At 41.7% G+C, this 22,081-nt stretch overlaps 1 protein-coding gene across 1 annotated transcript in view; it reads left to right on the top strand.

The window, feature by feature from the left end:
- Nucleotides 1–22,081, top strand: part of DCC (DCC netrin 1 receptor) — a gene marked incomplete at its 5' end in the record, with an annotated part of 1,142,764 nt that overhangs the window by 549,181 nt on the left and 571,502 nt on the right. The window contains one exon of the mRNA XM_083355563.1: nt 20,249–20,533. Coding sequence (XP_083211689.1) covers nt 20,249–20,533 — 285 coding nt within the window. The remainder of the gene's footprint in view (nt 1–20,248; nt 20,534–22,081) is intronic.

Raw genomic sequence — 22,081 nt, 5'->3', positions numbered from 1 at the left:
TCTCTTTGAACTTGGCAGAAAATCCTGTTTCAACAGGTTTTTTTGTACAGATAAGTAAGCTGGCACCAAGCAAAGGGCCACATTCTAACAGAGTTAATGTGTAGATGTTTATCCACTTGTTGCTAGGTAGTTGTCAATATTTTCCTGTCTTGTTATCAGTATCCCTGTTAAACAGGTGGATATTGTCTTTTCCAATTCTCTTCAAGGGTTTAATAATTTAAATACAGCTGCTTCTTGTTAGAACAGTTGAAATTAAGCTTAAAGTGTGTAAAAGAAACTTACTATGAAGCTGTCCAGGTGGAAAAACAATGTTGTTTTGCTTACAGCATAAATATTCAGACAGAATATTTGGATTCCCACTAGTCATGCTGAGTGATGTCAGCACATAAACCATCAGCCAAAAAAAGCTGAAAAAGCTATAGATTTTTTTCTTGTAAATCGTCTCTTTGGTTTGAATTATTCAAAGATACATTTGATAAAGTGAAGTTCCAGGGCAAATAATGTTCCTTATCCTATTTAAAGAAAATAAAAAGTGTAGATTCTGTATTCTCAGTATCAGCTGTTAAATTTCTATGACAGATATGCAAAAAAAAAGGTAATGCAGCTCTAGGTTGCATCAACAGAGGGATAGTTTCAAGATCACACAAGGTGATAGGTAATACTGCAATGGTGAGACCACACTTGGAATACTGTATCCAGTTTCGGTCACCACTATCCAAAAAAGACTCTAGATACTCTAGAAAAATGCAGAAAATAACAACAAAAATGATTAGAGGATTGCAGGCTGAACCATACAATGAACAGTTGAAAGAACTAGGTATGTCCAGTCTAACAAAGAGAAGGACTAGGGCTTATATGATAGTGGTCTTCCAGTACTTGAGGGGCTGTCATAGAGAAGAGGGAGTCTGCCTGTTCTCCAAAGTACCTGTGGGCAGAACAAGAAGTAATGGGTGGAAGACCATTAGAGGTCCAACTAGAACTAAGGAGAAATGTTATATCAGTGACAACAATTAATCAGTGGAACAGCTTAACTCCCAAAGTTGTGGCTGCTCCATCAGTGGAGGTTTTCAAGAAGAGACTGGACAGCCATTTATCCAGAATGATATATAGTTTCCTGCTTCAGCAGTAGGTTGGATAAACTTCCAGGCTCCCTTCCACCCCTATTATTCTATGTTCTATGAAATCTCCACCAGAAGATGGTGCAACAGATCTGCATATTTTTAGTACCAAATAAAATACCTTCTTTTAAAACATCATTAAGTTCATGCACTCCAGAAAATTTCCTTACTTGACTTTGTTATAATCTATAATTTTCATTTTTTTAAAAAAAGCCAACAAAATTGAATCGCTAGAGTATTATATCTTAATACAGTGGCTGCAGGAAGCTGCCTTGGGCAAAGTCAAATCGTTGTTCAGTTGAGTTTCACGTTCCCCATTAGAATTGCTGGCTGGATATGATGGGACTTAAAACCCAACTCATCTGACACAAATCTGATTGAGGAAGCCTAATCTCCACCTAATAGTAATAATTTACTAACCGCGTTCACACAGTTTATTAAGCCAGGAAAAAGTACCCAGGCTTCATGCTGATCAGGTTTAGCATATAGTGTACATCTGTTACATCTTTACTTTACCTAGTTAAAGGTGCTTCAGTATGAAAAGTCAGAAAGCTTTGAAAGGAAGCTATTCTCAGATCTAACCCAAGGCAGCAGATGGTGATGTCTTATTTTGCTTGAAATCAAAGATCAAAGTGGGCAAGGGTCATATAAAACTGCCCAAGCAGCTGTCCTGCTAGAAACACTTTATTTAGTCAATAACAAGCAACATAACAAATAAATTGGATTTCTGCTTTTCAGAACAGAATCCCAACACTCCATCTCAGGTGTTTTGCCTTTTCTGCCTGTAATAAAACCTGAAACAACCAGTTAACTCTTTAGGCAGATGCCTGAAGTGGTTGCCCACAGACAGTTTTGGAAATCAAGGCAAAGGTCTTTTGTAAAATTTCTGTTTTGACTAGATCACAAAAAGCTTTAGTCTGTTGGCTATTTGAAAAACAAAGAAGACTGGATTTGCTTGGTAGATGGGAATCCAAAGAATTGTCAGGATTGTAGGTTGGACTAGGAAGTTAAAAAAAATGGGAGGCAATATTTTCAGCACTTTCCATTTGCAGTCATTTTTCATTTGGTTTTTTTTTTAAAGTTGATAGGTTATGCTCCATCAAGTCTATGTTGTCTCTTAATGGTCACAGAGGTAAACCTTCTCCAAATGATTCCTGCTCAAACTGTCCCTTCAGTCTTTGAACAGTGTACCCATCATCTCCATAATTGATGTAAAGGCCATCCACCCTTCTCTTTTCTCCCACCTTTCCCAGACTTCTGAGAGGAGCTAAATCTCCCTATAAGGTAAAGGTAAAGGTTCCCCCGCACATGCGTGCTAGTCGTTTCCAACTCTAGGGGCCGATGCTCATCTCCGTTTCAAAGCCGAAAAGCCAGTGCTTGTCCGAGGACGTCTCCGTGGTCATGTGGCCGGCATGACTAGACGCCAAAGGCGCATGGAACGCTGTTACCTTCCCACCGTAGTGGTCCCTATTTTTCTACTTGCATTTTTATGTGCTTTCAAACTGCTAGGTTGGCAGAAGCTGGGATGAGTAACAGGTGCTCACTCTGTTACGTGGCACTCGGGATTCGACCCGCCAAACTGCCGACCTTCTGATCGACAAGCTCAACGTCCTAACCCACTGAGCCACCACGTCCCTTACAAATCTCCCTATAATGGATTCAAAATAGGGTAATTTGTACCCCAAATGAGAACTCTGAACTGATTTGTTCCATGATTCATTTGTTTGTTTTCTTGGTGACCCATCGTAGTTGCTTTCTTAAAGCCAAGTTCAAATTGTCAGTACATTTTATGTCTGCTTCTTCATAGTCCATCTTTAATTTCCATAGAATGCTACAGGAAAAAAACGACTGCCTGCGTGATTCTGATCTTTGTATGTAGAAGAAGCACATCATAGTTTTTGAATATCTTTTCCAGTAACCCTCATTGCTACTCTACCGAGTGCTAGTCAGTAGTATATTTTTTGACTGCTAGTTCTTTTATTGTTGATAATCAATCCTAAAGGCAAAAGCTATCCATCATTTCCATATCTTCACTATCATTTTTGAGCTGATTACTGTACTTATTTTCATTTGTTTGGTCTTCTGTATGTTTTATCTTGGTGCCATTTTTTTGTTTTCATTATATTTCTTGACTTCATGATTAGTGTTGTGATTCAGGGTCAGCCTGTGGGTTCGGCAGTTGGGACGGAGGATTCAGAGGAGGAGGAGGGGGGTGTTGGAGAGCTTGCTGAGGGTGTTGGAGAGCTTGCTGATGATGGCCTTGAGGCTCCGCAGAGCCCTCAGCCAGGCCCCTCCCATCTGGTTACGACGCAGACCCAGCCTGACAGCGTGGATGAAGATGACCCACAGCTGGCCCTGTTCAAGGACGCCCGACGCAGGAGGCAGTCAATCAGGAGTAAACAGAGGAAGGCAATGGGGCACCTCGGAAGGAGGCAGAGAGAAGCCACGCCCTGAACTGTATAAAAGGGGAATGTGTGGGAGGGCTGGTTTGCTGAAGGCAACCGTTTGAATAGCTCCTGTTTCATGGTTCGTGTCTTGTTTTGCTCTGTTTTATGTTAATAAATTTGACAGGCTTAGTTCCAGCCTCTTGCCGTTTGTAAAGGGGTTGTCCCTGCCTTTTCTGCAGGGCCAGTAGTAGGCTGGTACAGAACAATTAGAGCTTGATGCACTAACTTCTCAGGTGCTAGCAATTTTGCAGACATCTATTTTATACCAAGGGCATTTATCATCCTCCAGTTATCTGTCTCTGAGCCTAACTTTAGTTTATATAAATACTTTTCACTAATACTTTTTCATATTTTTCTTTTCCTGCTTCCTTACTTCCACCACAGTTATACACTACTTCATAAACTACATCACAATCATACACTAATGATCATACTCTACTATTTTGTACACTAAATGTCAAAAATGAACAGTCGTCTCTCAACAGAGGGGAAAGGATAGGACATTATCTCTCTTCAGTCTACAACACAGTCCTTTCAGCAGTTTCAAGAAGGCTCCACACCCATTTACACTACTCAGGTGACCCTGAAGACACAGCTAAACCTCCAGATGGCTTCAACAACTCTCTAAAAGAATGCAAATGACCAGCTGTCTGCAAGGAGTATAAATCCTTCCATTCCCTACCATCCAGTCAGAGCTGAAGAAACTTCTTGGATAAGAAGCAAAATGTCTTCAAAGAAAAACAAGGAAGTCCAGTTGCCTCATGAAAAAGCATCTTTAGGACAACTATGACCTGGATAACTGAGAATCTCCATAGCTACAATAAATGTAGTTGCTGATTGGTGGAATGCAGGCAATAGAATACTGATTTGCATGATTGTCTCTAAATTAGTGTGATCACACTTGGGATCAAAGTGGACATTTGACCTTTGGCCAAAATATGCCAGAACTAATCAATCTATTTGACTATTTTCTGACCGTTATCAGACAATGCTCTGTGTAGGATGGATATGATAAAATATGCTAACGTAGCCCAAATATTCTTTATTCTACTGAACGGCATTATGTAAGATGTAGAAACATTTCTTGTGATATTCCTTTTGAAAATGTTCAATGACATGCTAATTTTTTTTGTAATGCTAACAGTTTATCAAATGAACTTTCAACATCTTACAGACTGTCAGCAAATTGCTTTAAATATGTATTTCCTCACAACAGTGCACAGCACATGTTTTCATAATCAGACCAATGTATGGTTTTGCATATTTTACAGCATGTTCCAGTTATTCTAAATTGGTCTTGTAAATATGGTGAAATCCAGCCCAGCCTCTCCAAATTACTAATTAAAAAGGTCCTCACTGCTAAAAAAGATGTTGGACTAAACAAGTTGAGGTCCTGTCTAACCAGACGTTTCTGCTATAACTCTAGCAGTTTGCAAGACTAAACTCAGACTGCAATCTGAGACAACAGATATCTATTGTCAGGCACAAGGAACCAGAATGACACCATGAACTAATTAAAGTTTTTTTTTTAGTATTGTTGCATGCCTGTTTGCAAGAATCTGGCCAAACTGACTGCATTCTTGTCAAGTGTGGGGAAATCAGGACATTCAGGCAGCTCAAATATGTATAAAGATTTGTTGCAAACTTAAGTTCTCTACAAGAATCTGAACTACTAACGATCAAGGAAAATTAGCAGGCACTAAGAAAGGAATTCAAGGTGGGCTGAATGTAGATCTCTTGCAGGAGCACAGGGACTCATGACAGATGACACATTTGACCCCTCTCTCAGGTTCAACCTGGTCATCTCCTACAGTTTCCTTGGGAAAGGTCAGCTAAGGATTCACAGGTTCTGGGGGAGGTAAGATCTCTCCTGCTTCCTGCTATGCAAGGATTCTAAGCTCAGCCCCTTCTTCGTACTTTCCCCCTTTCTAGCTGGAGATTCCACCACATCTGCCTTTGTATAATGCAACTTCATATTGCATTATACAATGCAATATGGTTTTCTGCGGAACCTCAGGTTTCCTGCCTGAGCATGGGGTTGGACTAGAAGACTTCCAAGGTCCCTTCCTCCACCACCACCACCACCTCCTCCTCCTCCTCCTCCTTAAAAAGAGAATCTCGACAATAAATATTGTATCGTGCATGCATCTGGCATCAGTACTGAGAAATTTCAGTTGGTTCCCCAACTCCAGCCCCCCCTCTCTCTTTCTATGAATTACTTTGTCCTAAAATAGAACTTTTATAATGAGTGTCTATTCTTTCCTCTTGGCTGCCTGCTCAGTATTAGCCATTGCAAACAGTAATTTGTACTATTAATTGAATACACAAACACACACACACCGCTACATAGATATACATGCACATGCTATTTTATAGAGCCATGTTTCCCAGTGTACAGAGATTAAAACTAAACCCACAACATAAAACCAGTGGTGGGATTCAGCTGGTTCGTACCAGTTTGGCAGAAATGGTAACTAATTTTTTGTTGCCCGGGCCCAGAATGGACATCCAGAAGCAGCATCCACACAGAGAACTGGTTGTTCACATATTTGAATCCCACCACTGCATAAAACCCCATGACACCAAAAGCTAAAGCAGTAAATTCCAATCATAAAACAAAATATTTCAACAGCAGCAGAATACCATCTGACCTCCTGACCTAAATGTTGTGATTCTTCACCAGTCAGTTGATCCAGCAGCTGAGTCTGAGGACTCAGATGAGGAAGAGGGGCTTGGAGTGACATTGGAGTCAGAGGAAGGCTCTGAGGAGCACCAAGACTCATAGTCGGATGAGGAGGCCGGCCCCTCTACTCACACTCGGGCAGAAACACAGCTGTTTTGGGAGCCTGAGTTGGGCGACGAAGAGTAACAGCTGGTGCCAATCCCAGATACCTGGATGCACAGAGAAGAGAGACGAGCACCACAGAGGAGGGCAGTGGGGTAGCTTGAGAGGCAAAGGAAAAGCCATTAAGAAGCCACGCCCCAGCTGGATGATAAAGGGGGAAGGTGTGGGAGGTACTGATTGCCGAAGGCAACCGTTTGTGCTGAGGATTGTGTTGCTTGCCTCTGAAGTCTTGGACATTGAGTCAGGTGTATGAAAATAAAAGGGGGTTGTTTTTTCTTATGGGTCCTGCCTGGTTCCATGGAGAGGGGTTTCTTCTTGTGAGTAAAGCAGTTGAGCAAGTACTCACATAGGCTGGGACAGAAGACTAAATGCCTGGGGAAAACCTACTAAAAACTTGTTAATAAAGAACACTGACATTTCTGTCTGCAAATTGTCACCAGCTCTAATAACAACTCAGATGATTCCAGGTTTACCCTTTGCACAAATACGATGTTTATTTGGTTTCGACTTTATAGAATCCCAGCCAATGGACTTCTAAAACCAATGGCTTGGTCTAGTGTGTGAAACCAGCCCGTTATAGCTTATTCAACCAATCACAGTAATTAAGCCATGTTTTAGCTGTCCATGGGAACACCATAGAGAGTTTAGCTCTCTATGGCAGGGGTTCCCAACTGGGGGTGCAAGACGATATTCCAGGGGGTGCGAAAACTTGGATTTTCAACATTATAGTGTATATGCACAATTCGTTGCCATTATTTCAAACTTTTGTAATGTGTGCAAAAATATATCAGAAGCATTCCAGGGGTGCGGGGTATAGAAACGATTGGGAACCACTGCTCTTTCCAAAACTGAGTTCCCTAACAGCCTGGTGGGTTTTTTTTTTTACAGTAAAGCATTTTACAGTAAATTAGCCATCCTGCTTGGACAGTATAGAAGTTGATTACACAAACAACGAAACAACCCTTGAACCAGATCTTCCTTCACAGATCACAGTGATATTGCTGTCTTTTAAAACCTTTGGACCATATGTCTCATGGAACATTAACTTAGCCCAGCTGCCACTGCACACAGCAATAACTAGATGACCTTGGCTCATCTTGAAAAAAACTAAAGAGGATCAGATCTGATTAGTACCTGGAGGGAAGAGCTTCAGAAAATCTCAAGAGTTGTAAGGTAGAGTTGGAAGTTAAGTAGCATACTGAAAAAAAGATAATAACCATCCACTTCCACATTGTTGCCAAGCAAATGACAAGAAAACTTACCCAAAGTCACCAACTTGAAAGTCTTTATTTTATATGAGCCTAGCAGGTACCACTAGTGAATAAATAGTATGTGATCTCCCCTTTTCCTTCTCTGAAAAATGCCATGGTCATCCAACTCTTGTCAACCTCTTTGGAAATTTATTTATTTATTTAATTTAATTTGTATACCGCCCTTCTCCCGAAGGACTCAGGGTGGTGAAGAGGGCAATAAATACTAAAATACAAAGATACAAAAATTAAGAAAAGATTAAACATAATGCCCTATGCAATACAACAATAAATTACAATACATTAAAAACAATAATAAAAACCCAAACCCATCAGACCAGGCTGGCTTGTTCAAACAAATAGGTCTTTAGATCACGTCAGAAGGAGCGGAGGTCGGGAAATGCTAGAACTTCCTTCCTAAACTTCCAGCAAAGCTGATTTAAATTATTTTGGCTCACTTCAAATTTCTTACAGATATTTCATCTGAACCAAGATCAAACTTTAACCCTGATTGGCTTTAGGTAAAATTCAATGATGACTTTATTTGACAGTTAGAGGACTGATGAGCTTTCAGAAAGATGAGTGCAAAAATCCTCCCTCCCTTTCTCTATCCCTCCCTCCCTCCCTCCTTCCTTGAAATAATAAACAACTTTTTAATACAGGTAGTTCTTGATTTATGACCATAACTGGAACCAGAATTTCTATTGCTAAGCAAGACAGTTCTTAAGTGAGTGATACCCAATTTTGCAACCTTTTTTTGCAATGTTTATTAAGTGAACCACTACCATTGTTAAGTGAATCATACAGTTGTTAAGCAAATCTAGGTTCCCCCATTGACTTTGCTTGTCAGAATCTGGCTGGAAAAGTCACAAATGCAGTTGCGTGACTCCAGGATGTTGCAATCTTCATGAATATATGTTGGTGGCCAATTGCTCAAATTTTGATCATGTGACAATGGGGATGCTGCGATGGTTGTAAGTAGCCTTTTTTAGTGCTTTTGTGACTAATAGTCACTAAATAAATGGTTATAAAAAAGTTGAAGGGTGTACCTATAGTTCAAACTGCTTCTTGTTGCAACAGGATGAGCTGAAAGTTGGGTTGAAACAACTGGTCAATGTCTAGATCAGAGGTCTCCAACCTTTCCAGGCTTGAGGGCTGGAGTGAAGGAAAGCAGTTTCAAACCTGGTGCATATGCATGCACATGCGGGGCCACATACACTGGTGTGGTACTAGTAGCCCCATTCGCGCATGCAGCATGCAGTGGCACCATGTGCATGCACAAATGGCCGCACACCTATGGTGGCTAGCGGCCCACTTGTGCATGTACAAACGGGCCATGCAAACCACCAGGGCTAGCAGTGCATGCGCAAACAGAGTGCGGACACCCGCCCCATGCTAGTATCCCGATTTGCGCCCACGAGGCCACAGTCACTAGCGCAAGTGGGGGTTATGCGCTCCCACACATGCGTGCACCGGCCAACCGTTTCCACAGCCCGCTGCCAAGAATCCACAGCCCAGGCCTGGGCTGCGGACCATAGGTTGGGGACCCCTGGTCTAGATCACTTGACCTAGATTAAGAAAGATTTTTGACTCTACAGTAGCCACAGAGGTGACTGAGCTGTCTCATCCTAAGCTGAAAATGAGGAAAGGTTTGCATCCCCAAGAAATTTATGTTGAGAGATGGTGACCACGGTTCTGCTTCTCTAAACAAATGCCTGCTCAGGATAGTAATATATATATATATATATATATATATATATATATATATATATATATATATATATATATATATATATATATATATATATATATATGTCCTTTTAACTATATTGTAAGAAGTGAATCTTAGCTATAAAAACCTGTAAAATCTAGAATATTTCTTAGAGGTTTTTACCTATAAGAAAGATTCTACTGGCTTTAAACACTTATCCTCCCTACTGTTAAAAGAAGAGTGTGATGTTAAACAAGCTGCACGTTCCCTGAATCCTTCAAACAAAGATGATTTTTTCCCCCGTTCCTGGTACAAGATAACATTTTTAGCTATTCTTTATAAAAGTATTTCTTAAATGCACATAATTAACACCAATGTTCTTCTTATTGGTATGTGTGGGTGTGTGTATAAAATCTTAATTATATAAGTTGACTTGAAACTTTGCAGTGCCCTTATTACTTCTTTTTTTTAAAAAAATGAACCTTGTAACACCTGAAAGGAAACCATTTAAACAATCGCTTGTATAAATTAATCCTAGTGACAAATTACTTGACCCTGCTTTGAAAGCCCACATTTTTTCTATAGCTACTGTGTTATATATCTCTGAGATTCAGAACTTCTAATTCTAAATAATTCCAATACATAATATACTTCAATGTATTGGCTTTGAACCGAATCCATTTTTCCTGCAGAGAAGTAATATTTTCTCCTGCATCCTCAGTGGGATGCATCAATTGTTTAGTGGTGCAAAGAAATTATCTATTTATGACAATGAGAAATACCACCGTGAAATTTCAGAATTTCATTGCACCCAGCAAAGCAAGCAAGCAAGTATTCTTTTAGGAATCTACTTCTTTTTTCCGCTCTTTTAGCATTAGCCTGCATCTTATCTTTTTAATGTTAATCCTTACTCAATTACTAGGGCAGGACAAGAAGTAAATGGATAGAAGCTTATCAAAGACAGATACAACCTAGAATTGAAGAAGAATTTTCCTGACAGTGAGGACAATTAAACAGCAGAACAGCTTGCTTCCAAATGTTGTGGGTGCTCCATCACTGAAGGGTTTTAAGAAGAGATTGGACAGCCATTTGTCTGGAATGATACAAGTGGTCCTCAACTTATGGCCACATCTGAGCCCAAATTTCAAGTGAGAAATTTGTTAAGTGACTTTTGCCTCCCTTTACAACTTTTTTCTGTGCTACAGTTATTAAGTGAATCACTACAGTTCTTAAATTAGTAACATGGTTGTTAAGTCAATCTGGTTTCCTCATTGACTTGCTGGTCAGAAGGTTGCAAAAGGGGATCCCATGACCCCAGGGCACTGCAACCATCATAAATGCGAGCCAGTTGTGAAGTATCCGAATGTAAATCATGTGACCATGGGGATGCGGCAATGCTCATAAGTGTGAAAAATAGGTCATGTCACTTTTTTCCGTGATGTTGTAACTTTGAACAGTCACTAAGTGAACTTTTGTAAGTCGAGGACTATCTGTATAGTCTCTTGCCTGAGTAGGAGCCCTCTCTGTGGGCACGCACGCACGCCGTCACCCAGCCCCTCCTCCCCCTGTAGCCCCCTCCCCAGCAGCCCCCTGGTGGAGAGTCACCCCCGGATGCAGCCCGCACGGAGCAGCGTAGGCCAAGCAGATGGCAGCTGGGCAGTAGATGATCCTGCAGGGTGCGGGTGGAGGGCGTGGCCACCATGGCGCTGCAGGGTCGCCTGGGTGATCTGTGGCAGGCCGTGGATGGCCCTAAGGGCGGAGCAGGATGGGGGTGGGCAGGCAGAGTGGGGGCAGGCCGGGGGAGGGCCAGTTTTTGGGCACCCGGTCTTTAAAAGGTTCACCATCACTGGACTAGAAGATCTCCAAGGCCCTCCCAACTTTGTTATTCTTTATTTTTTCTGTCACGTATCTCCTTCCTTCTCAGTGCTGGAGCAATAGGAGGTCTAAATCTGTTTTCATTCCCTTTGGTAGTATCGGAACCAATCAGAGGCCAACAGTCCCTTTCCATTTACTGCCTGTCAGCTGCTGAAAGAGGAAGAGGGACCGATGGAAAATGGGCTTTTCATTTTTCTGTTAAATAACCTTGCAGAACTCTAATTTGAAACAAACAAAGCATCTTAAAGCATTTCTCCTTAGGGGATTGTACTGTTACTAAATTGCTGAATATTTAATAGTCATACACATGCTCCAGACCCCAAGGTCTGTCCCTGAAATGATAAGCTCTTTTTTTATTAAATGAACTTTAATTACTTAATAATTAGACCATCTGTAGGGAGATGATAGGGATCTTGATAGGCCTCCCAACTAGGCTGCAGGGCAAATGAAGCTTCCCTGGCATTTTTTTGATTAGAAATTAAAAGCAGGTGTGCTAAATCTTAGCTGAGGCCCAATTTTTCCCTTAGGGGACAAAGATTTTATGAGAAGTTGAGCTGCCCAAGACATTGTTCTGCAACGGTTGTGCAAATTAACACAAACAGAAGGCATAAAAGAAGCTCCTAGCATGCTTTGAGGAAAAGATGAAGATAACAAGAGAGGGTAGGCCACAAGTCTTTGTTTTCTATCTCCAGCTCAATACATGAAAGGAAAATGGACAACTCTTCCTTATATTATTATTATTATTATCATTGTTATTGATGAAGACAATGAGGGTGCTTACCGCAAGGAGGTTGAGGGTTTAGTGAACTGGTATAAGGAAAACAGCTTAATTTTAAATCCTGGAAAAACCAAAGAAATCATTGTTGATTTCAGAAAAGGCAGGCATATGATTCACCTGTGTAGATGGTTTCCAGCGTCAAATTCCTGAGTATGCAGTTAACAAGTAGGCTGATTTGGTCGCTCAACAGCAACGTATCTATTTGAGCAGTCTGACCTGGTCTGATGGGTTAGGGTTGGGGTTTTAATATATCTTAATTATTGTTTTAATTGTGGGCATTTATTTAATTCGTTTTTAACTTTTGTATTCTGTTTTGTATTTATTGCCCTGTACACCGCCCTGAGTCCTTCGGGAGAAGGGCGGTATAAAAATGTAATAAACAAACAAACAAACAAATAAATAAATAAATAAATAAATAAATAAATAAATAAATAAACACACTGGTGAAGTGGGCACAACAGCCCCTGCATTTTCTGTGTTGCATGAGAAAGGCACATCTTCCTTCCCCTGTCCTTACCACTTTCTACAGAGGGACAGTCGAGAGCATCCTGTCATACAGCATCGCAGTCTGGTTTAGAAGCATCACTGCCTCAGACAGGAAGGCGGTGCAGAGAGTGGTGAGGATGGCAAAAAAAGATTATTGGCAGTTCACTCCCTACCCGCTTCGCAGGACAAAGCAAGGAGCAGCAGCTGCATCTGTGCCCAGGGGGCGAAGAGAAGGAAATGGAGGGGCACGGTGGCTGGGCTGCCTTCTGGTCCACTGTATTTTGGGTTTTCCTTTGATTGCGGGCTGGGTTGGACCAGCCCCTCGCTGTCTCCAGGACGGCCCCGGGTCAACTATAAATACCTCATGGGCATGTCTATCCCCCCCACCCTGCTCTTTTTATCTTCAGTGTAGCTGCACTGGAACCGGTCCCTGGTGTCCAAAAGGTTGTGTGTGTGTGTGTGCTGTTTTATAGGTAGTCCTTGGTACAATGGTAATTGTGACCAGAATATCCATTGGTACATGATGTCATAAAAACCAATCCTATCACTCGCGGTTGCCACCATGATCTCAGGACTGTGCAGGTTGTTACGTGAGGACCTCACATGACCATGGCATGGGAAGAGGAATCTCAGGCAACCAGGCTGGCAGGTGATAGCTGTGAGAAGGCAGGCAAGTGCCACAAGTGAGTGCTGTGGAGTATAGGCCAGCAGACAGGTGTTATGGATGGGTACTATGGAGGGTGGGTGCCCTGGCTAGTTGCTCAATGGGCAGGTAGGTACTAAAGATCACAGGCAGATAAAAAAAACATTGGGGGTGACTTATAACTTCCTGCTGGGTCCTAGAGAACTGTGCCGCCATGTGTATTTTTTAATTTAAACAAGTTTAAAGGGACATTTTAATCTTTCTTCTTTTCAAGAACATACTGGATGGTTCAACATCCTGACGTTGTGCCAAGAATTTAGTATGAAAACTGGGAAGACTTTGTTTTTATTTTCCCTGATGACCTAGACAAAATGAAAGAGAACTAGTTAATGAGTCTTTTGCTCTGCAGTGTAAAATGAAGAAAAAAAATCTATCTGCTACCATGGGAACTTTTAACCATAGAAACAACAACAACAACAAAAGGGATATACATACATTTCCTAAAATGATTGTCAACCAAGATGGCTATTTCAGGAAAAGAAAGTGAAGGTGGACGCATATTCTCATCAAATGAAAAGTTCTTATGGCAATCTGGCAGTACAAATAGTCCTTGACGTTTGACCAAAGTTGAGCCCAAAATTTCAGTTGCTAAGCAAGACATTTGTTAAGTGAGTTTGGCTCATTTTTACGATCAAGCAGTCACTAAATGAATTGTTGTAAGTCAAGGACTGCCTGTATGTTTGTTATACCAGAAGTAGAAAAATCCAAGTTCATAATGTTACCTAACAATGGAATTCATTGAATGGCTTCGAGTTTGTCACTACCTTTAGGGTTCTGCATTTAGGTAGGGAAAAACAAAACAAAACAGAGATGCATGTCTTTAGGATAGGTAGAACTTGATTGAAGGATTTGGGTATTCTGATGGAGTATGGGCTGAATGCATTGCAGTGACCAACACAGCTAATGCAATCTTGGGCTGCATCAACGGAGGTACAGGTAGTGCTTATTACCTGTAAGTAGTAGTAAGTTACTACTCAACAAGCACAACTGAGCCCAAAATTTCTGCTGGCTAAGTAAGACAGTTGTTAAGTGAATTTTCCCCCACTTTACATTCACTAATGAATGGTTGCCAGTTGAGGACTACCTGTATAGTATCCACACTGCCACTTTAATTGTAACCTGTTTTGGTCACCACACTAAAACAATGAAGCTGAGAAAATGGAAACAGTATAGTGATGAATGATAAAAATGGTGAGGGACTTCAAGGCTACATTTTATCAAGAATGGGTAAAGGAGCTGGGTATGCTTAACTCAAAGAAGAGAAGGCCGAGGACAATCTGATAAAAGTGTTCCAATAGTGTTCTCGTGTCACATGAGGTATGATTTTGTTCTGTATAATTTCTGTGGGTATGACCAGAAATAATAAATTGAAACTTTAGAGCAGATGTGTCAAACTCTTGATGTCATGTGATGTTACAGAACTTTTCCCCCATTGCCATCAATGGGGTAGGTGCGGTTTCCTCATGATGCATCCGGCCCATGGGCCAGCAGTTTGACATCCCTGCTTTAGGGGAAATCCAAGTTTGAAGTAACAAGAAAATTTCTGATCATGAAAACTAAGTGATAAAACAGTTTCTGTCATGGAATCATAGGCATTTCCACACTGGAAGATTTCAAATAGGTAATAATTGGACAACAATCTTGATGAAGATTCCTGTTCTGGACAAAGAGCTAGTGTCTTGCCTCAGTTTTTTTTATTACTGACTCACACAAAATAAATAGTTATAGCAAATCAGTTTACTTAAAGTCAAGAGATAACAGCATGTAAACCAAACAGTCTCAGATAGTTGCCTGTCAAATAGGAATGTTCAAAAGAATAGTCCAAATGCAGTCCAAATTTCCAAGTTCAGTTTCTAATATGAACAGGATTCACATCATGCAAGAGCCAGAGATCAGACATTGTTTCCAGTAAAGAGAAAATGGATCAGAGCTGCTTATTAAATCAGGCTACAGCCAGGTGTCATCAATCAAGAGATTTACTCCCTTGCATTTATTTATTTATTTATTTATTTATTTATTTATTTATTTATTTATTTATTTATTTATTTATTTATTTATTTAATACTATTTCTATACCGCCCTTCTCCCGAAGGACTCAGGGCGGTGAACAGGGCAAGAATAAAAATACAGATTACAAAAGTTAAAACAAGATTAAATAAGTGCCCACATGCTAAAATACATCTTTAAAACCTAATAAAATAACAATAACAACCCCCCCCAATCCCCTCATCAGGCCAGGCCAGCTTGTTCAAAAAAGTATGTTTTTAGCTCGCGGCGAAAGGAGCGAAGGTCGGGCGCCGTCTGGAGCTCAACCGGTAGCTGATTCCACAGCTCTGGGGCGCCTACAGAGAAGGATCTCCCCCTGGGGGCCACCAGTCGACATTCTCTGACCGGTGGCACCCTGAGGAGGCCCTCTCTGTGGGAACGCACAAGGTGGAGGGAAGTCGATGCCGGCAGCAGGTGTTCCCTCAGGTACTCCGGACCCCTGCCATGTAGGGCTTTGAATACCATTACTAGTACCTTGAATCTCACCCGGAAGGCAACTGGTAACCAATGCAGCTCACGGAGCAGAGGTGTAACATGGGAGTATCGGGAGACTCCCAACACAACTCTCGCGGCTGCATTCTGTACCAGTTGGAGCTTCCGGGTGGTCCTCAAGGGCAGCCCCATGTAGAGAGCGTTGCAGTAGTCTAGTCGAGAGGTCACGAGCGCATGAGTGACCATGCATAGATCATCCCGGCATCATGCTTTGCAAGAAGCCTGATAGAACAATGTTGCTGTGCTCTTCACTCACCCAGGTGTGGTGCCAGAGGCCTAACATCATCAAAATTATGTGATGGTTCTAGCTGCTTCTATGTTTAATCAGCCTCAAGTGATTCTTGGCTTTATGTCTCCTAAGATCCATAGGTTCTACTGGAGCCTCTTCTTCAGTGTCTGATTAGTTTGAGTCCTGGGCCATGACAGTTAGACTAGACTACCTGTATACTTGATTGGCTTGTATTATAAGAATTGAGGAGTTCTATGGAGCTAAGGGATACAGTGGCTCAGTGGGTTAGGATGCTGAGCTTGTCGATCAGAAGGTTGGCAGTTTGGCGGGTCGAATCCCAAGTGCCATGTAACAGAGTGAGCACCTGTTACTTGTCCCAGCTTCTGCCAACCTAGCAGTTCGAAAGCACATAAAAATGCAAGTAGAAAGATAGGGACCACTATGGTGGGAAGGTAACAGCATTCCGTGCGCCTTTGGCGTCTAGTCATGCCGGCCACATGACCACGGAAACGTCCTCGGACAAGCACTGGCTCTTCAGCTTTGAAACGGAGATGAGCACCGGCCCCTAGAGTCAGAAACGACTAGCATGCATGTGCAGGGGAACCTTTGCCTTTACCTTTTTATGGAGCAAAAGGTAAAGAGAATGGAGATAAGGGTTTGAAAATGAACTTCTTGGTGGTGGCCCCTACAATATAGAACAGGGGTGTTCAAACCTGGCCCTTTTATGACTTGGACTTCAATTCCCAGGATTCCTCAGCCAGGCACACTGGCTGAGGAATTCTGGGAGTTGAAGTCCACAAATCATAAAAGGGTCAAGTTTGAAGACCCCGATAAAGAAGAACCTGAGGGGTCCTTGGTGCTCTCTGAGCTTGCTTGCTTTCTTGCAAATGTTTCATTACCCTAACTAGGTAACATCATCGGTGCCAGTGATGTTACTAGCACTGATGATGTTACCTAGTTAGGGTAATGCAACATTTGTATGAAAACAGGCAAGCTCAGAGAGCACCAAGGACCCCTCATTTCAACCCTGAGGTAAAAATATTCTCCTTCATCGATAGAAGAACCTTCTCTTTTAGATGCCTATCCCTTCAACCTTTCAGCTTTTCATGAAGTTTTCAAGACCGTTTTATTCTGGATAGCATTTGAGCCGTGATAGTAACAGGGCTTCCTTTTTCAAATGTTTTTGACAGACTCTTCAGTCAGTAATTTTTATTCATAGGACATAGAATAACAGAGTTGGAAGGAACCTTGGAAGTCTTCTAGTCCAACCCTCTTCTTGAGCAGGAGAGCGATCCTATACCATCTCAGAGAAAGTTAGGAAAATTCTCCTTAGTTCTAAGTTGCTTCTCTTCTTGGTTAGTTTGCCTCCATTGTTTCTTGTCTTTCCTTTTGGTGCTTTGGAAAATACTAGGTTGACCCCCCTCGTCTTTGTGGTAGCCCCTCAAATGTTTTTCCTTCCATTTTCGGTTTGGAGTAGGAAAATGCAAGAGAAGTAGAATTTTGTGTAAAGTTCTTTTGATTGTGTACACTGCTATAGTCTTTGAAGAAGTAGTATGAAGATGTTTGTACAAGATGGTAATGATATCCTTTCTTGACTGATGGATTATATGCAATCTAATTCAGGTCAGTTTAATTTAATTTAATTTAATTTAATTTAATGTGATGTCCCGCTGCCTGGAGGCAGTCCGGGTCTGGATGGGGAGGAACAGGCTTTGACTCAACCCTGACAAGACTGAGTGGCTGTTCGTGCCGGCATCCCGGGAAATTCCAATTATTCCATCTCTGGCCACGGGGGGTGAGCTATTACCCCCCGTAGATAGGGCTCGCAACTTGGGGGTCCTTCTAGATTCACAGCTCTCTTTGGAAGAGCATATTGGAGCTGTGACTAGGGGGGCCTTTGCCCAGGTTTGCCTGGTGCCCCAGTTGCGGCCCTATCTAGACCGGGATGCCTTGTGTACAGTCACTCATGCGCTTGTGACTTCTCGTCTAGACTACTGTAATGCTCTCTACATGGGGCTGCCCTTGAGGTCCACCCGGAGACTTCAACTGGTGCAGAATGCAGCCGTGCGAGTTGTCTTGGGGGTTTCCCGATACTCCCATGTTACATCTTTGCTCCGCGAGCTGCATTGGCTACCGGTTGCTCTCCGGGTGAGGTTCAAGGTGTTAGTGATGACTTACAAAGCCCTTCATGGCATGGGTCCGGATTACCTACGGCAACACCTGCAGCCGGCGTCAACTTCCCTCTGTCCAGTGCGCTCCAACAGAGAGGCCCTCCTCAGGGTGCCTCCGATCAAAGAATGCCGATTGGTGGCCCCCAGGGGGAGGGCGTTCTCTGTGGGCGCGCCAGACCTATGGAACCGCTTACCGGTCGAGCTCCGGATGGCCCCCGACCTTCGCTCCTTCCGGCGCGATCTCAAAACCTTCTTTTTTGAACAAGCTGGCCTGGTCTGACGGGATGGGGTTGGGTTTTTTATAATTAGTTTTAATTTTTAATATGTATCAATTACTACGGGCATAGTTGTTTAATCACTTTTTAATTTTTTTATCCTGTTTTTTATTATGTATTGCCCTGTTTACCGCCCTGAGTCCTTCGGGAGAAGCGCGGTATACAAATTAAATTATTAAATTAAATTAATTGAGGTCAGTTCTTAGTGGACACATAAATATATTGTCTTCAGGAGAATTTCTCCCCACTTTGGTTTTTCAGATCTTTCAAAGAAGCACCCATTACTATTATAATTGAGTCCACATAATTTTCTTAGATATATTCAAATTTCATCACAGAATTTTTTGGTATGCTCCATTGTGTACTTCACTGTATTTCTATATCCCTGGCAGATGGTTATTTTGTTTTTTCTTCATTTTCAGCAAATAAACTCTGCTATCAAATAATGTTTATCATTATGAAATTTCTTCTAATCTTTACCCCATATCTGTTGTCCTTGCCAATACTATCCTTTGACTAGAATGACATATTGCACTAGATTATTATTTGTTAAAGCATGATTTTGAATAAAATGAAATTGGCAGGTTTCACATAATCTAACAGATAAAATCTAGAGAAAAAAATATGAGAGTTTGGTATATTACATCATGCAAGAACACTGTTTCTTTTTCCCCAGAGCAATTTCTGATGCATCTCTGCAAGAATTCCTGTAATTTATTCTAAAATAATTATTAAGTACTTTCTTAATCAAAACTTTTTCCCAATTAAACAAGTCAAGCTTTTTTCCAGAGGATTTGACTTCTTGTATTTTAAGAGCATTTATCAAAACCATCTTGGATAACTTGTGCTGCTGTGATCCGAATTTTTCTGATTATTATTATGATTTGTCACATAGCCAGTAGTTTAGACCAGATTTTGCATTTTTGCCTGCTTATTGAGTCCTACCCAAGGACTCAGGTAGGCAGATGTTGATGTGTTGTGGTGTTAGAGATATCGTCGCAGGATGTAAGCTGTCCTTTGCAATTGACTGATGGTGGATTTGTCAATGCCAGGGATGCTCCAATTAATTTATTAAATTTGCTTGCTGCCCATCTTACTGCAAGACAACTTTGGACAGCCTCAAAATAAAGCCGTACACACACACACTCACTCACACACACACACACATGTTTGTATGTATGAAATCACAATAAGACCATAATGAAAGTACAAATTGTAACTAAAACTAAACGATGGAGAGGAAAGAAGCAGAATGTATGTGGGGGAGATGGGAGCTCATATTAATGTATCTGGTTTTAATCTTGGACTTTAATTCTTTTTAGTTGAATTATATCTTGAGGAATGGCATTATTGCAAAATCTCATTGGTTGAAAGGCTGAATATTACTATACTAATTAAGTTCCAATTAAGCTGATTTATTGCTCATGAATGTGTACAAGAATTTAGTCAACTCTTGGTCAACACTAAATAGGTGCTAGATAAGAGTTAACAGAATGCAAGAGGGGCTGGACTTGGATTGCTTGTGGCAACATAACGACTCCAGGCTAATTCTTCTCTTGATTCCCCCACCCCACCCCCGTTGTGTCTTGTCTTCTGCTACCAGAAGGCAGTTAACTAAATTTGCCAAAGCAACAAATAAAAATGAAAAACAAATACTGTCTTATAATATTGTTTTATTGTCTTGTAACCTGTCAAAACTATGCCATGATGAAATGGGTGGCATATACATTTCATTAATAAATATGATGTGCATTTGTGTATATGTGTGTACCTTTTAGATTTATAGTCTTCCTTAATTTTAATTATCTTTTCCATTCTGCAGGTCCACTGAGGTTTCTGTCCCAGACAGACTCTGTCACAGCATTTGCAGGTGACACCGTTTTATTAAAGTGTGAAGTTGTTGGTGAACCTATGCCTACAGTCCATTGGCAGAGGAACCAAGAAGATCTACTTCTGAATCCTGGTGACACTCGAGTAGCTATTTTGCCTTCTGGATCTTTACAAATCAGTCGAATTCAAGTAGGGGACAGTGGAATCTATAGATGCCTTGCCAAAAATCCTGCCAGTTCAAGGACTGGAAACGAAGCAGAAGTCCGAGTTTTATCAGGTAAGTTATGCATCCCTCTTATTTCTTTCCCTCTTTTGTGGAACAATTCAGGACAATTCTGCTCTGTACTCTGCATGATAGCTCTTGGGCACTTGAAGGAAGCACTCATGCATTCTTCTCTTCCCAAGGCTAAACGAACCCAGTGTTTCCAGCCATTCCTCATAAGATTTTCTTTCCTTATCATCTTGGTTGCTCACCTGTCCATAATAACAGAGATGGAAAAGAACTTGAAGATCTTCTAGTCCAGCCCCCTGCTCAGGCAGAAGACCCTATACCAGGGCTTTTCAACCTTTTCACCCATTGTACCACTTTTAGGATATGGCAACATCCGAGTACCACCAGTCGGCTAGCAAGGTGTCAAAAACTTGATGACCAAAAAAAAAAGAAGGAAAAAAGTGATGAAGTACAGGTAGTCCTCAACTTACAACTGTTCGCTTAGTGACTGTTCGAAGTTACAGTGGCACTGAAAAAAGTGCCCCCCAAGCCACAGCCGAGCAAGACACCTGCCTGCCTGCCCGGCGGCGCTCTTCCTCCTGTCCGGGGTTTTCATTGTTGTGAGCATTTCTGTTGAGGATTGGCAGTAGGAGTGGGGTGGGGGGGCATTTGATTTTTATTCCCTCCATCTGCTGGATGGTTGCAGCAGGTTTTGGTCACTTCACATGACCCTGGGACACTGTGACCGTAATAAATATGAATCAGTTGCCAAACATCTGAATGTAAATCACAAGACCCTGGAGATGCTGCAACATTCCAGCAGATCTGTGCTCCTTCTGGGCTCAGCAGAAGTACTGGGATCAGCGCCGAGCTCCAGCTGGAGCCTGGCACTGATCCTGGCCCTTCCGCCAAGCCCTGACAGCCCTGAAGCTCCAGCCATCTCTCGCTCAGGCTTGTGCGGTGCTGCCACCATTTCAGCTCATTCCCCTCCCCCGCTACCACTTTTCTAGGATGGTCTCGTACCACCTGCCAAGTGCCAATATACCTCTGGTGGTACCCGTACCACTGGTTGAAAAGCCCTCCCCTATACCATGTCAGAGAAGTGACTGTCCAATCTGTTCTTAAAAGCCTCCAGTGATGGAGCACCCACAACTACTGATTAATTGTTCTCACTGTTAGGAAAATTCTCCTTAGTTTTAGGTTGCTTCTCTCCTTGATTAGTTTCCATAAATTGTTTCTTTTCTTGCCTTCTTGTGCTTTGGAGAATAGGTTGACCCCTCTCCCCTCTTCTTTGTGGCAGCCCCTCAAATATTGGAAAACTGCTATCATGTCAGCTCTAGTCCTTCTTCTCACCTTCAGACATGCTAGCATTTATCAGTGCCTAAAATGCAGTGCCTGGAACTGGATCAGTCTTCTTGATCTTCTAGAGCAATATTTTGTAACCTTGGCAATGTTAAGATGTGTAGACCTCAGCTGCCAGAATTGACTATACACATCTTAACGTTGCCAAGTTTGAAAAACACTGCTCTGTGTGAATAGTTTTCTAAACTACCAGGCATTACAATGTTATGAACATGAGGGCTGAGTGAATTAATATCTGCTTTTAAATTGATG

The sequence above is a fragment of the Vipera ursinii genome (assembly GCF_947247035.1).
Source record: "Vipera ursinii genome assembly, chromosome: 2".
NCBI lineage: Eukaryota > Metazoa > Chordata > Lepidosauria > Squamata > Viperidae > Vipera > Vipera ursinii.
Note: the sequence above shows the minus strand (reverse complement) of the source record. Positions and strands in the feature narration are given on the sequence as shown.